Genomic DNA, 17,609 nt, shown 5'->3' with positions numbered 1-17,609 from the left:
ATGAGTTTGCTTTTTTTAAAAAGAAAGAAAGAAAAACAATCACCTCACTTCCTGTGTTATTGCATTTTGAAACAAAACTGTGGCTGAATAAAAATCCCTTTTAAAGATAATAAACTGTCTTGCAAAGGAGAGAGATTTTTACATTTGGACATTTTCTTATCTGTTTAACAGCACGTACTTGGCTGTAATATAACTTAGGGCAAATTACATGATAGCAGGAGGGTCATATATTTTCATTTGGGCTGTCCTGACCCAGTATAAATAAGGAACTATTCCATTAAAGAGCCACAGAGAGGAGATACATGTGAATATGGAAACTTTCCTATAACCCAGCCCTGAAAAGCTTTGTTTCTAAGCAGATCAAATTCAGATAACAGAATACAGCTGTTTGGGAAGAAAATTCATGATACAAACAGCAAGGAATATGTTACGGACTGGTGAGATTCACCACTCCCATCCCTGCCTCCTTTGCTACATAAATCATACCCAATTTGGAGTTGACTGGTTACACTAACATTTAAAATTAACATGTAAACTGCTCAGAGAATATTGTAAAGCACTGTTGGAAGAAATATCCATCTGGTTCAGTTACAAGCTGGGAGAAAGACAGTGGAAACATGGAGGCTAATTGGAAAGATGATTTAATGATGAACAAAACCACCAGCGTTTATGGTTCTGATGCAGCTGACCAAATGGAGTTGAGAGTGGGTAGTTTTTATACCTTCTTAAGCTTCCTGTTCCTGTGCAAGAACATGTCCTTTAATATTCTATTGGTCATTGTCAGATTTCTATAGGGTCATGTAGGGGTTATGTAGGGGTCATGACTGGCTCTATAGGCAAAAGAGGAAATGCAAATCCTAGATGCTTATCTGAGCTAGTCTGGTTTACCTCTGGTTTATTGTTTAGCTAAGCTCCCAGATGAAGTTTGGATTGCTCTGGGATGGTGCAATTGGGGGGGGGTTGTGTTCTGAATGGGTGTAGGGCAATTCCTATTGTGGCTTAATGGTTTTGTCCTGTGTTGGATCTTGGGTAAGGGGCTAAGCCTACCATTCTGCCTTTGTCCAGACTTTGCTACAGGGAGTTTCAAAATGTCCTGTCTTAAATGGATTACCAAATCTGCATTTCTAAAAGCTGCTTCCTCAGTTTCTGCTTGGGGGAAGGGAGACACAGGTTTCTTCCTGCCTCTAAAAAACATGTTTCTCAATTTCTCTCTTTGGGGAACTAGAATATTCTGCCTTTTTAAATATTCCTCAAAATATTTCATTCTTCTAGGAGAGGGTAGGTGCTGACTTCTACAGCACCAGGAGTGGTATATATGTCTATGCTATTGCTAAAATAAAATGATGGCTAAGCCTATATAATACTTTTCAGATGTGGTGGGACTTTGAATTCCCAGAATTTCCCACCATCCTGTGATCCCCACTGCATTTGTTGACTGGGAATTCTGGAAAATGAAATCCTCACACTTCAGGGGATAGTTAATGAAGAGCTTTCCTATTCTTTGATGTATATTTGTTTCCATACCTTTTCAATACTATCTGACTGAACCAAATAACTGGATTGTTCATGAACATTTGTTGTCCTTTCTTGTATACAAACAGGCATATCCAAACACTTCACAATATGGACAATGAAATCAATATCTCAGAAGATTGCAACACTGTGATTGATGGCTGCAAACTGTAACACGCAATATGAAGTAATCATAAGACTGCCAGAAATCCACAAAAGCAAGTTGAGAGTATTAAAACAAGAAATCTAATACTTCTTCACAGCATCTTGAGTGCCAATACTTATGTTGGCACATTCTTCATTAAGTAGGAAAGAAAGAAAATTCGGTATAATTTTAAAAAGACACAACTGATTGATCATATTCCCATATATCTAGTCATATTTGAAGATTTCATGTGCTTGTCATTTCAGGAGTGATTCACATATCTGGTTTCTCTGTTTTGCTGAGTCACGTTAAGTCTGTTTTAACTATTACACAGAGATTTTCTTGTACCACCAGTTTGTCAAAGGATTTGGTAAGTTTCAGAGTTGAGGTTGAGTTAACGTATGGCCTGAGTCCCTAGTTTTTTTCACTGCTCTCTTACCTCATTTTCAGTATTACATTTCTTTTGTCAGTTTTCTGCTGGGCTTCTGAAATGAAAGAATCAGATTGTTGGGACTATAGAACTGCCTGGACTATTTGGTTCAAACGATGCCCATCCAGATTGAAAATTTCTTCTCTATGCTAGAAGATGTACCACAATTAATTGGTTTGCAGCTATTATAAAAATGGTTATCATTATGGTTAGTTGCCAGATGTTTAGACCAATCTGGCATTTTTATTCACCTATCCAGCCCTTCCCAAGCACCTGGGATATGCAGATAGCATTTGCACTTAGATTTATATACCACTTCGTAGTTCTTTACAGCACCCTCAAAGCAGTTCACAGAGCCAGCATATTGCCCCCAACAATTTGAGTCTTCATTTTACTGAACTCGGAAGGATGAAAGGATGAGTCAACCTTGAGCCTGTGAGAATTGAACTCCTGTCAGTGAGCTGAATTAGCCTTCAATACTGCATCCTAACCACTGCACCACCACGACTCCTCAGATATTTCCCTGCAGGTATCATTGTCATTGTCGTCGTCATCATCATCATCATCATCATCCTGCCTTTTCTTCAACATGATTGAGTTTTCATTTTTAACTTTAATTTTATGAATGAATAATACATTAGGTCCGGATTTATGTTTATCATGCATTTAGCACTGATAGAGAAAAAGCTATTTTTTTTTTGGCTCAGTTCATTGCTTCCTTCACTATCACAGGAAAATTTTAGTTTATATATGAAACCTAGGCATACACAGGGGTGGTATGCAAATATTTTTACTACCAGTTCTTTGAGTGTGGCTAGGTGGTGATGGCTAGGTGGGCATGGCCATGTGACTGGGTGGGCATAGCTTCTTCTTTTTTTTTTTGCAGTGCCCCTCCCTGCATGTCCCTTTTTGCCTCCTGGGCCTCAGGGAAGCCTCCTGGGGGCTATTTTTGCTCCTAAGAGGCTTCCCTGAGACCCAGGAAGGCAAAATGGGCGGGGGGGCACAGCAACCCACCCACCCCCATGCTCCATTTTTTGGTCTCCTGGGCCTCAGGGAAGCCTCCTGGGCAAAGCAGTAAGACAGTGAGGGGGATCTGGCACACCTGATTGTCAAGAGGGGGGAAAAAGCAATGTCGGCCTTGCGAGCGATGTTAACTTACTAGAGAAACTTGTAAAGTTAACAAAGGAAACCTAATAAGCTTTTTCTCACCTAAAGTAAAACTAATTTGTATATGGAGTATTTTGACTAATCTTCAATCATCAATTATTCTTCCAACTATCCATTTCCAATGCCTCTTCCTCTATTCACAGCTGCAAAAAAGACAGCAAGCCCAACCAATAATTTATAACCCCTGTGAAGCTTTGAGAAGATAGATAAAAATACTGTACATACCAAGCATAGGAAAATAAATGCACCACATTTTCGCAGCAATTGTATTCCCACAGCAATGTGTTAATATCTCCAACTGTATTAACTTGTTAGATTTTCCCTTTGGGAAGTTGATGGAAATAACAGACTATCTATTTTCTATTTTCATTCTGCATTTATCTACTATTTATCTATTATTAATATTTATTTATTTTATTTATCATTTCATTTATCATTCAGTCATTCTTTATTGTCTGTAAAAATTGCTCCCTATTTAGTTTGCAGGGAACATTTGTCCCTTAGAAATATTAACTTTTCAATTGTTACAGCCATAAACAATGAAATATGATTAATTTCACTTCAAATATGCTTATCAGCCAGAACAAAGCATAAACATATTGCAATTGCTTCTACAAATTAATTGCAATCAGCTTAGAATGGCTTGTCAATCAAAATGCATAGCTAATTATAGAAGGTTGCCAAATTATTTTAATCTGAATTTCAAGTAAGAATTAGAATTTTATGCACTATAAGGACCTAATTGTGAATGGGATAATTCAAAGATTGGCCACATGACTACATGATACCAAAAGCCATTTCCTCACTAATGAATACTATAGCATTACTCTCCCATTGTTGCAGCAATAAAGCCTGCTTTCATTACTGCTATATTGGGCTGCAGTGCTTGAATGATATTATAAGGCACTATAAATCACCACTGAGAAAATGGCCAAAGCATTGTCCCCAGCTGAAGATATTCCTTGGATATCTGCCAATACCTTGGAAACCAAAATAATACAATTGGAATGTTTCCACATATATATTTCCAAGGGAAATCTTGGCTCTTCTGAAATGTTGTAGGTTCCTCAAACATGTGAGGTTATGAAAAGCTACAAAATGAATTTCTAACCTGGAATATTTCAGTCCCAGCTATTCTTAATAAATACAGTAGCTTTTGATTTGAACTACCAGATCAGATATCTGTTTTCTTCAACATATTTCACACATTCTGGTACTTCCTGATAACATAGAAATAATGGATAATTGAACAATAAAAGATTGTACATTAATGCAAAGATGTGTATTATTATTAGAATTATATAAGCTTGTTAGATGGAACAAATATGATTAATATCAATTTATTTGTACTGAAATGTATGACCTCCCAGGTATCACATTGTTCACACATTGATATGTTTGTAAATAAAAATAAAAAACTTAAAAAAAATATTTTTCAATTCAATAATTGTACTAAGGTGTTGGATTCTTTTATTTTTTTTATAAAAACAAAGATATGTTTTTGTTTAATGCAGATATTCTTCCCTTAAGTAATGTACTATTTGCTATACTAGCCTTCTTGATGCTGGGCATTCATATATGAATGTTAACTCTTGAATTGGGAGTTGATGTTTACACATCTAGAGAGCACATAGATTGGGGAAGATGCAATGTTGCAGAATAGACATGTTTTTGAGGAGATTCCTCTCAGTATAATGAGCACTAGAACTCTCAAATATGGACGAAATAGTAATAAGCAAATAACATTATCATTTAAGAGGGAGAAATGAACTTGTTTAAATTTCATGACTATCTTGTTTAATAGTAAAAGAGAAATCCATGCCATTATTTCCAGAATTTAACATTAGCCATTTGTACCACTAGAGAATTTTTTATCTTTTTCATACAACTCATTGAAAGTGATATGCAAAAGAATTCTTACAGAACTAATTTTGACAAGAGTAATAGCAGAAACATTATAACAATGCTTGAAAATGATTGACTCAACATACATATTAACATTGATGCAATGTTGGGCAGCAACTTTTGAAAATCACACTGTTTATTTTAATTGAAAGGCCACTCCAGCTGTCAACTTTCTCTGACACCACTGCTCATTCTGAGTTCACAGATAAAAACAACTCAGTCAGCAATAGAGAGAGCCATTTGTAATATTTTGTGACTATATTATAGCAATAGATTACCTCAGCAAGATACGTCTGGGAGGTCCTATTTTTCTCCACATGATTTTGTTTGTTTTTATTATTCTTTCATTTATGTTTTTAGACACTGATAATAAACATGTCAAATTATTCACAGACTTTGTCAGTTTAAATCATACTGGAAATATGTTATTCCGGTTCCTTCAGCCAACAATGTTAAAAGTAAAGCAGTAAGATCAACCAAAAATATCAATTTACATAAAAGTAGGGGAATGAACTTAAAGAAATAGCCATAGAATCTTGGGAATTAGGAAGATATCTGCACAAAAGATCACTGTTTTGACATGAAAAGATTGGCTATATTTGAACATCTTCCAGTAACAGAGCTTTGATGATTATTTGAGCAGGAACTGGATAAAGACTACAAATGAAGCCTATCACCTGTATTTACACGTACAGCAACAATTTTGTTTGGAAACATGCCATACCCAGATAGCCTTGCAAAAAGTATATCACTTGAGTTTATATAATTCCTCAATTTGGTTGGTTGGTTTTGTTGTAACAACTAGCATTAATGCAGATTAATTAGACACTTGAGCAGGGAACAAAACCAAACAATGAATAAGCTAGGAAACCACAAACAAAGAAACAGCCAGATTAACATGGTCCATTTCATATGTTGAGGAATCAGAACAATCTAATGACTCTACAGGAGGTGTAATTCTGGAGATACTTGACTACATGATCAAGAACAGCAGCAGTATATACTGAAACCCACCTCCCAGAAAATAAGATTTGAGGCTAAAATCAAGACACCCCAAGAGAAGTTGGTAATCTGGTGGAACTATAGAAGAATGGAGATTAGGATAAGACATGGCTACTTCAAAAAATACAAAAACCTGATTCCATCTGAACCTCAAGAGCAGGGGTGTCAAATTCACATTGTCCCGTCGTCGTCACGTGATGTTCCAGACTTTCCCCCCTCCCCTAAACCGGTGTGGGCATGGTCGGTGCATGATGCATCTGGTCCATGGGCCTGGAGTTGACAGCCCTGCTCTAGTGACTGCTAAACAAAGAACTCACAGTATTGGCTACCAGGTAAGGAGATACATTAGAGATTAAATAAAATGAATATCTAGATAGCACCCGCCCTGGGCATGATCCATATCTACCGCTACCAAACTAATTGCAACGCATGAATACCTACCACCCCACCCAAACTGGATAACACAAGGAAGGGCAGTATATCATAAAATATACTTGCAAAGGAATAGTTTTCTCCATTTTAGAATCTGACTCATCAGAGAAGCTCAAAGGGAAAGGATGATTAGAAAGGTCCATTCCCCTCTTCTGGAAATTATGTGGACCATCAAGTCTTAGAGAATCATTCTGGGCCCTCAAAGAACATGGTCTTGCTCCTTTGTAAATCCTTGGATTTCTGTTTTGTTCACTCCAAAAACAGAAGGAGAGAGATAACGGAGGAGAAGGCTGACTTGCCTTGTTTAGAAAGGCAGAGGCCTGGTTTTGGTTCATCTTTTTTTGTAGTAGAACAAGCCAAGAGAGAAGGTGGTATGATGGTGATACATAAGTACAATATGTCCCTTGAAAGTATACTTGTGTGAGAGCTGATTCATGCTGTCTGTATATGTGGGTGTTTGTATACATACTTAGTCTTAGGATCACAAAATGTTTGCAGATTCTACCTAACAGAATCCATGAATAAGCTAGTGACTAACATCTGGTTTTGGGCTTATGACGTTTGTAGTTCCCTATTCATTGTGGGACTGGTTTGTTTGAAGCAGCCCTATTGTTCATAACAGAAATGATGACTATTAACGAATAAAAACTGATTACAGCACCAACATATGGTATTAGATTTGATTTGAGCCTTTTTTTTTTAAGAAAAAGTATTCTATGAATAGGGATCTTCCATCATAAATCGATCACCATCTGATTAAGGTAAGATTAGTGACTACAACTCACTTGTGTATGTGTTTATTATGATACTATTCCTCAAAAGATTATTGTATCTTTCTTGGTTCCAAGTTATCTTGAAAAGATTGGGGTTGGTTTCATCAATGATTCTAGAGCAGGGCTGTCAAACTTGTGGCCCGTGAGCTGTATGTGTCATGTGCTGGCCAGCTCACGCCCAGTTTAGCGAAGGGGGGGAAAGTCACGACACATCATGTGACACCATGACGTGAGTTTGACACCCCTATTCTAGAGGTATAGGCAACAGAAGTGTGCTTGGGCAGTCAACCCAATCCCTGCTGAGTGCCCTCTCTAATTTGTTTCAAAGATGGTCCCAACTACCCATGTGAATATTAAAGCAGCAAGCTGCTGGAGTGCAAGTGAATGATAGGACTACCATCTGCTAAGGATCAGGATCAAGTCCATTTCAAATTTTACGCTATAATGATAAGCACCGTAAAGAAACAGTTATTTTCTGCTTGATTTGATCCACAAATTCACACCCCACTGACTAGAAGTGTAAAATTTCTGGAAATGGTGAAGCGATGTAAACATTTTTATTCTTCTTTATTTTGACAGGAGAAAAATATCATTTTTTGAAAAACTGTAATACAGTGAGTGTTTATGTTTATGCCACTGTCTGATCTGGTCACTAGGCTATTTTAAGATCAGTGTAGCGTGTGTGTGTGTGTGTGTGTGTGTGTGTGTGTGTGTGTGTGAGAGAGAGAGAGAGAGAGAGAGAGAGGGTGGGTTTGGTTTGTTTAAGTATCAGGTTTGGTATGTTTATTAAATGTAAAAGTAAATTTAATCAAAATATAGTTGTGCTTACATTTTTTATTTTTTGTTACAAATGAAAACATAAGCTGAACACCTAGGGAGTTTTTTCCCCTCAAGTTGAAGAAGGAAGGAACTACTTGATAACAAAATAAAGTTATGTCCTTGGGGCCTAATTAAAAGCAGCAAATGTAGGCTTGAGTTGACCTGTAGCCTATTGTATTTGCTTTAGGAATTAACAGAAAAAATGTAACTTGGTTGATTCTTCTTGATATCTCAGCATTTGTCATAAAATTGACCACAATATCTTTCTGAACCACCTGAGAGGAGAATATAGGATACAACTTTTAGTGCTTCAGTTCTTATCCCTGAGGAGAATTTCAGGAAATATTGCCTAGAGACTATTGCTTCTCAAAGTGGAGACTATTATATCACATTTCCTAGGCCTCTATGTTGTTTCTACTGTTTCTATTGTTTCTACTGTTTCTATTGTTTCTACCAGGTGGTGCAGTAGTTGAAGTGTCGTATTGTAGACAAACTCTGCCCACAGCCTGGAGTTCGATCCTGACTGGGCTCAGTGTTGATTCAGCCTTCCATTCTTTTGAGGTTGGTAAAATGAGGACCTAGACTGTTGGGGGGGAATATGCAAATATTGATTACATTGTAAAATGCCCAGAGATGTAAAGAACTGTGAGGCGGTATATAAGCCTAAATGCTATTGCTATTTCTTTTTAATATCTAATGAAATTGCTATATACATGCTGATGATAGTCAGATCTACTTTTCCTGTGATCTCCAGAAATGATTTGGCTCCACTGAATATCTGCCTATAGTCAATAATGAGATGGATGAGGGGCAGCACAATACAAAGTACTCATTATGATGTGCTGTCATTTCAGAGGGAGGGTAGATCAGCCTATCCTCAATGGGATTGCATTCTCCCAAAAGGAACAGTTTGAGGATACATTTAGACTTTAATTTCTGGCTCCCAAATTGGGAAGGCCAGGAACACTTTTATCGGAGGAGGAGGAGGAAAATTCTGTATGGGGTTAACTCACTTGGCAGCCTGACCTTTAAGATTCAAGAAGTTTGTTTCATGAAATATTCTAAGTTTTACATAGTCCTACAGATCAGTAGGAAGGTTAATCTACTCTATTCTTTCTAACAGATTGGTGATAGACAAAGTTTGAATAGTCAATTTGTTCAGCATGTATTTCCAACATTTAAATACCTGAAGAAGGCCAAAGACTCTTTATCTAACCCCATTGTGATTCAGATGAAAATGAAGAAATGTAATTGCAATCTGAATTCTGCAGTTAGGAATTCTATATTTTCATCTAAAAGTAATATTTTCAAAATCGGTAATAAAGTAATTTTGTTAATCAGTTCATCCTAGCTTGGGTGAATGACTCCTTTCATTTGCAATCTGAAATGCCACTCTTTATTTGGATTCCACCACAGCAGCAATATGCAATGAACCCCAATGTGACCCATTTGGAAGATGATGAATTTATAATCTAGCACTATTGAACAATCACAGCTTGCCCATTGATTCTCTAATTTTTTCAGTAACATGATGTGAATGCTATTTATACCTATTTTGGCCAAGTATAAGCAACTGTATCAGAGTTTATTTTAATTTAATTATCTAGCTGAAACAGAAATTGTAACATTTCACAAGCAATTTTCTTCCATACTTTGCAAATAATGCTTTTTTTTTTTTTAAAGAAAGATTAGGCAATATAAACACAGATTTTAAATGGCTCTGTTTTGATTTAAGAAACACAGAATCGGCAAAGGTGTTTGTCTTCACATTTTATTCACACCTCAAGCACACTTATTTATTTCAGCATCTTTGCAGAGTCAATTTACATTTCTCATGCAAAAATGCATTCTTCAAAAACCCATCATCTTATACTTCATTAGAGAATGGAGGGGTATATATTATCAGTTCATAAATAATGAATCCATTTTAACTGCTTCATTAAAGAGGCATTTCACCAAGGGGCAATCCTAAGTATGCTACTGAATATGGACTTAATGGGGAACTGTAGTTGAATACTGATGTGTGTGTGTGTCTATACATACACACGGACACATACATTGATACATACACACACACACATGTGTGTGTGTATATATACACCTATACATACATACACACATCATTATTCAGCTACATAATTTTTTATGCAACAAGAAAATTACTTTGATGATATTCACAAAAGAATGATTACATAGTAAACAGAGATCAGATCATAATATGTGTCTAACGCCACTGTTGTAATATCATTGACAGTAAGCTTAACCTCCAATTATAAAAATAAATTGGGTGGAAAAATATTATTCTTTTTAGCTGATACAGTGTCTTGGTAGCCATACCAATCATAATTGATATGGTGTATTTAGGCACACTCTGTGCACAATCCACACTTAAGGACCAAAGCACAGTGGTAGGTTATTTTGGCTCTTTTTTTCCCCTTCTGATTTAGCTCTTCTGTTACACAGAGTACTTTGTAAACCAACTTATATTTGCAAAACAACAACAATAAAAACCTAGAAGTACAATTAAAATAATATCTTAACTGAATTATACTCTTCCTTCCTCTCCAATACTCCAGGCAGTTTTCCCAGTCTGGTATTCTTCAGAGATGTCCTGGACTTCAGTTCTCATAATCACTAGTTAATATTATTGAGAACGAGATATTTGAGAAATCTGTCTTAAAGAGATGCTATCAGGTAGATTAAATTTGGAATGTTTTCTTTCCCCCTCTCCTCTATATTCTTTTCTAAGTATGTATCCTCATTAAAATGTTCGTATTTTAATTTTGGTATCTTCTCTATTCCAAGACAGATAAATAATTTAATTATTAGCACAATCTTGTGTATACCTTCTGAAAAATAAACACCATATAGCTTACCTGGTCTAACAAGGTTAGGGCTGCAGTCTTATTAACAGAAGATAGAGTGCAATGTTGTCTCACACCATTTAGAGGAAGAAAATACTGAGTAATAGTCATGAACTTTTCAAGAAGAATTAGGAGTTCTGGGAATTGAGGGACACCATAGTTCCATTAAGACAGATTTCCTTGACCTGTAGTCAACAATGAGATCAGGGCCCACACAGGATGCTTTCTTAGCATTATCAACCAGAGACCCATTTCTTGTCTTCAGAATTTCATGTACAAAATTATGAAACTGCAACTTGTAAATCAGGCATTGCTGAAGCATTTGATTGGCTGATTGAAGGAAAGCGCTTCTGAGAGTTCTGTCTACAAATAGTATGAAGTTTGAACATGGTGCTGGATATATTAAAAACAAATTGTAGTCCCTGAGGGACTACTGGATGATAGCCTTATATTGTAGCAGTATAGACAAACAACCAAAGAAGAAGAAATATATCTTGATCACCACCAAAGGGAGAGTAGATAGGTCACATTAGATTTCATAAGACTGAAACTGGGGACAGTAAATTAATGTGGTTCATAATGACAAATGTTGGACAGCTACACTGCCAATTTCTAGGTGTTCATTATTGTTTGTGGGAAATTCTAGAATTTTAAATGTTAAATCTCAACCTTGCAATCCCCTGGCAACATCATTGGTCTCTCTCTAGCAAAACTAATAAGGAATCTCAGTGGATTCCATTGGGAGCCAATTTGGATGATTTGCTCCTTTATTAAAGCACCATAGAATAACCATCTGCAGAAAGTCCAGCTCACTTTTGCCTTCCTGAGGGAGGATGGGAATTGTGGCAAGAAATAACTCAACTCCTTAAATGTATGAAATGGCAAAGGATTTGGCCTTTGTTTTTTAAACTGTAAAACTAACTCCAATGCTCCTATCAGTGCTCAGGTTTTTGCAGAAAATGTCAATTTCTCCCTCACTTCCTGAAATAGCTAATGCCTACGCAAAAATGTGGGAAAAAATGGAAAAATCTCTTACATTAAAAACTCTGGCTATGCTTTGGCAACTTCCTTCCTTGATGTTTATAACTGCTCAAGAATCCTCTGTACATATACCTCGTCATTCCTGGTAACTAGGAAGGAACAGATCAAATTCTGCTCCATTCTAGTTATGTGCTTGCATTTAGAGGCAGAGTTCTGGACCAACACATTTTTATAGGACTTTTTAATCTTGCTCATTCACACTCATTCTTAATTTGAAGAAATATTTGCCCATACTACGTCTTGGATGGATGGACTACTCAGCCACACCATTTCAGCCAAGAGTCTATAAAAAAAGTAACATGTAATCACTTAACCCAGTCTAGGATGACTCAATGCTTACAAATAGAAGATTACATATGGTTTATTTTTTAGTTTTACCAAGCCAAGGATTTCAGTCTGTCAGTTGGAATAAATAGAGATGAAAAACTATATTTTCAGATGCCAACAATAAAAGGTATAGATTTTAAAATGTCAGTGCATTCAGTCAATTAAGTAATGACATTTGGAAGTATCAGACTGATACCAAGTAAGCAGCCTTTATCCCTAAGCAAATTATTGGTTTATCTATCCTAAAAATAGCCAATTCTGATTGTGTAGAAGAATTGTGTATATGCGTAGTGGTCATGTACATCCCTCTGCGAAAAACAGATATGATAGACCAAGTCCATGTGCCAAGATCAGTATATTACTGTAGAGAAAGATGATAATACAGACTACATCCTTTTGCCATTCTCTTATTAATCTTTGATGAACTGATGGGTGATTCTACAAGACTAAGATCACCATGCTGCCATACTTGCAATAAGCTAGACTATAATTATGAGATGGTTCAGTAAAATTTATTATATTTCTCGCAGTTTTCCTACCTCCAACTACTCGGTCAGGTAGAATTTAACTTTTTTTTAATTGCAAAAAAAGTGAATAGCAAATTAATGATAGTCCCTAGGCAGGTTAACACATTTCAAACTATGAAATAATATCAAGACAAAGCAATATCTGTCTAAAATTATTTCTCATAAGGTGAACAAGCAGATTTAGTTAAGTGTGAAAGTAAAACAAGCTTAAAATAATGCCAAAAGAGATGCATGGTTTGTGCATGAAACCTCACAGAATTGCCACCTCGTTTTAAATAATGAAATAAACCTTTGGAAACATTGTTATACCAGCCTATTTTTCCAAGGACATAAAGTAGGCAGGGACATACCTTTCCATACATTACAAATATAAACCATCAATTTTAACTTAGTAATCCATAGCACTACTATACTGCAGGGAATACCAATTACAACCACTTACTCATTTCTCTCCAGACTGATGACAAGTTGTTCACTTTCAGCTTGTATAAGAAATTTCAGCATTGCTGGGTGAGTCTGAAAAATGAAATGGAAGAATACAAGAAGTCAATACAACAAAAGAATCTCTGCAACAAGTATAAAAGTTGTAAAATTGGGATAGAAAAACAGGAGAATGGAATTCAGAGACAACAAAGAAATTTTTGAATTGAAACAACAATCTAAAAAAATGCATTTAACTTGACAATTAAATTTATGTTAGGCAACTACAGGAATCTTTAAATATGTTAAAGGTACTGATTTAGCACTTTGAAGAGATATTTGGTTAAGTGCTTGAATTGTCAGTCTTTATTCTGCTATAGACTTATGTATGAGTTTGTACTCAAGAACAGGAAATCTGTTCTTAATTAAAATCTTTCCCAAGTGGGATAGTGAATATATACATATATACATACACATATATACAAATACTAAGAATTTAACATGATAGATATCTAGAGGAAAAAATACCATTGTATAAATATGACCTCTGGTCCCAAAATAACATAAAATTCATATTTCATTATGAAATGTAGACCCTTTTCCCATAGGTAGGTCATGCAAACATTAAATGCTCTAGCAACTTCTGATTTGCCCAGCTTATGCATAATGATATGCAACATTTTTTAACCGTGAATAAGAACTCTCCATTCTCTTTTTCCATTAATTTATCTAGAAATATTTGCCTCTTCCTTCAGGACAGTCCTTCTGTAATGTCAGGACCAGTTAATATTTTCCTCATGCTATTCCTTTCCATTTCATTCACATTATTCATGAGTTTAGTCATAAAATATTTCAATCACATGCTTCATTTTAGAAGCTACTGCACATAAAATTAACAAGACTTCTTATTTGCTCATAGTTCTATCCACCTCTGCCTAAGAATGGTAGAATGCAATCATTGTATAACAGCTTTTAATATTTTCTCAGTAGATGTTACGCTATGGCTAACATACTCAATTACTGATGTATTACCAAAAGAAGAGAATATTTGTAACCCAGGATTGAACTGTCGGGTTCTTAATGCTCTCTAAACTTGGTTGTTTTCTGGCAGATGTTTTATTGCCCATCTAAGTGATATCACCAGTGATGTACTCTCCAGAGTGGTGTTTCTTCAACCTTGGCAACTTTAAGGTGTAATCTGGCTGGAGAATTCTGGATATTGAAATCTACACATCTTAAAGTTGCCAAGGTTGAGAAACACTGTTCTGGGTTTACTTCTGTTGATACTGGTTTTTGTCAGACAAAACATGGATTCTATGGGAGGAAGTAAGGCACCAGCTTGAATGTAGTGGGAAAATAGTTTTGTGTTTACTCTGGTGGTAGAAGAGGCATCAGTACAGTGTGGGGTGGATTGCTCAGTTTTAAACTAGCCTAAATTTCAATGTAATTTGACAAATCATAGTGGGACAAAAAGTCAAAAATCAAGGCTGATATAGATTGTTTATTTCCAAAGTCCTTTCATTATATAATGGTAAAGTCAGGACAAGGTTATTCTTAGAATAATTTTGACCAAAAAAAAAATCCATTTATGTTATTTCAATCCTCATCTTATAGAATTAAATTAACTAGAATAAGCTTATATGTTGGGCAAAGATACAAAGGCAACTTATTTTCAAAAACAAGGAGATCCCATACTAATTTGTCTGATTCTTTTGTTTTTCATAAATAAATCTTATAGGGAACATATATGAGAGAAAATTTCCCTAATGAACACCCAAGGTACTGAAAGCTCTTCTTTAATTTTTACTCTTTTATATGGACTAATAACTATATTTTTACTCCTCTATTCATGAGGCCTTCCTTAGTAACCTAGAATTTGGTTTAATAATTTTCCCATGACCTTCTCCATGTTCTATTGGATTATACATATTCCTTTTTAATGAAGCATGCACAAATGTTGGTCCTATGAGAGCTTTCACCCCCACATTTCAAAATACTAAACAGCTTCAGTGTGGAAGAAAGCTCTCTGTTTGCACTCTGAGGTAAAATCTCTTCCCCTAGGACTGTGTGGGAAAAGACAGAAGGTTTTCTTACACCAGTCTGTTGTGGGATCTATGAAACTGTCAGTGGGAATAAGTTTGACAAAAAACAATTACAGGAAACAACATTTCCCATGAACTCACAGAAAGTATTTTTACAATATAGGAGGATTCCAGGTGACACAGCCACACATGTACAAAAAGTCTCTGCTTTAAAAAAAACCACACATATACATATTCTAGAATTTATGCTCTGGAGATGACTATTTGATTTCTAAAGTTTATAAAATATTAGTTAGGATAAACTTGGAAGATGAATATGTTTCGATTGTATGGTAAAATGGTTACAATGTTGGTTATAATGTAATGTTAGATCAATGGGAAAATACATGAATTAATGTTTTAAAGTTTACTTTGAATTACGGTTTGAAAGAAAATTTTTATAACATGATGTATCAATGAGATTTGACTCCAAATAGATTGGCAAGAATGAATAATGGAACTTCCAACAAATTTAATTTAATCAAACTACAGGTACATTTATACTTTATTGTTGTCAAATGCAGGAAATCAAGGCAGTTCAAATGAATATAGATTGATTGTATGCTAATGCTCTCTACAAGAATCTGAAGTACTAACAGATAAAGCAAATCCTGCTGCTATGCTTTCCTACCTTTCAGTTCCAGAAAAAAGAATGCCAAATGGGCTGGTCTTTATGCATCTATACATTTGTGTGTTTAGGTAAATGTGTCCCTTTGTTTGAATTTATGTAGCCAATTAACATCTGAAATTTAGATGCAAAAAACTGAATAGTGTAGTCCTTCGGTTAACAGAGTGTAACAGAGAATATCAGCAACACAAATGGAGTACAATAATGGAAGTCATTTTGATGATGAACAGGGATGAATACAAGGTGGCACAGTCAACTCCTGCCCTCTAGAAACGGTTTCTTACCCATTCTGGTAGTGAGGATTAGCCCTTAGTCATCAAAATGTGAATCTAATTATGCCCTTTTTTTCTAAAAAAAATTTACACTACATTTTTAGTGTCCTAATGTAAGGAAATATTAATTATCAATTATTTTATTGTGTATCTCTATCTTTGTATCATATTATATATCTATAATCAATTCCCTTTTTAGAACATGAACAGATAAGAGATTAAGTTTTCTTAATATATGAAATAAATAAGTAAAATATATTTCAAAGAAGTATAATTCCAAGTGAAATTTGGTCTCTATGCTTTATTGTTATAGAGCCCAAATTGTCCTTTTCATACACAAGAGTATAATAGCAACAGATTGAGGAAACTGCAATGTTTACAGTAATACGGAAAATCTTGTTTAATTAAATAAACAAACCGCTGAGGAGTCCGCATGCATGGAATAATTCAGACATTAACAGAAAGTACAATAAAAGACATATTTTGCAATTATTACAACCTCAGCATCAAAGCATAGCCTCTTATCTAAGAGCATTTCATGTAATTTTTATCTTTACCGTGGACAGTTAAACACTAAGCAACTATTACATTATATAAATGCAATTGTTTCTTATGGTAGAATGTAAATAACACCCACTGACAGATCACTAGAACTGAGAATTTAATTCTTCCATTTTCCATAAACACTATAAAAATAGATTCATCTCCAAACCAGATGTTTACATGCAGGATATATTTCAATGGGGAGAAAATTAACAAAGAATATCTAAGCATCAGACAAAAGTTTTCAGTTAGGAACTTGGCAAAGGGGGAAATTTAAATTCCTTTCTTTACTCTTTCACTTAAAATTTGATACATCCTTTTGGATTTTCTATTTACACTCTTGAAAATCAATCCATTAAATGTCATTCTAACTTCATCCCTAATTATTTCTAGATGAAAATAGGAGCAAAGTTTCAATATATAAACTTCAATAGTTTAACTTTATGGTGGATAGATAATTAAATGAAAGTATTAGCTACTTATAAAAGATTGCAACTTATTTGTATTATGATCTTAGAATGTCAAGTGTTGTCAACTTTATTCTATTAATTCAGCATATATTTAGAATTCTGATTATAATACAAGCTGAATTTAATTTAATCGAAGGACTATCAAGACTTTGCTTCTCTGGATTAAAACTCAATGTCAGGCATCTTCATGCACTGTTATTTGATTACTTGCTTAATTAACATATTTTTCTCTTCTTTATTTCAAGTCAAAT

General features: G+C 35.0%; 1 protein-coding gene across 1 annotated transcript in view; it reads right to left on the bottom strand.

Moving 5' to 3' along the window:
• Positions 1–17,609, bottom strand: part of ADAM12 (ADAM metallopeptidase domain 12) — a 294,207-nt gene that overhangs the window by 228,319 nt on the left and 48,279 nt on the right. Inside the window, exon 3 of the mRNA XM_087964323.1 lies at positions 13,387–13,460. Coding sequence (XP_087820449.1) covers positions 13,387–13,460 — 74 coding nt within the window. The remainder of the gene's footprint in view (positions 1–13,386; positions 13,461–17,609) is intronic.

This window comes from Notechis scutatus, chromosome 4, assembly GCF_049901735.1.
Source record: "Notechis scutatus isolate UNSWTSFEM ecotype Mainland chromosome 4, rNotScu1.2, whole genome shotgun sequence".
NCBI lineage: Eukaryota > Metazoa > Chordata > Lepidosauria > Squamata > Elapidae > Notechis > Notechis scutatus.
Note: the sequence above shows the minus strand (reverse complement) of the source record. Positions and strands in the feature narration are given on the sequence as shown.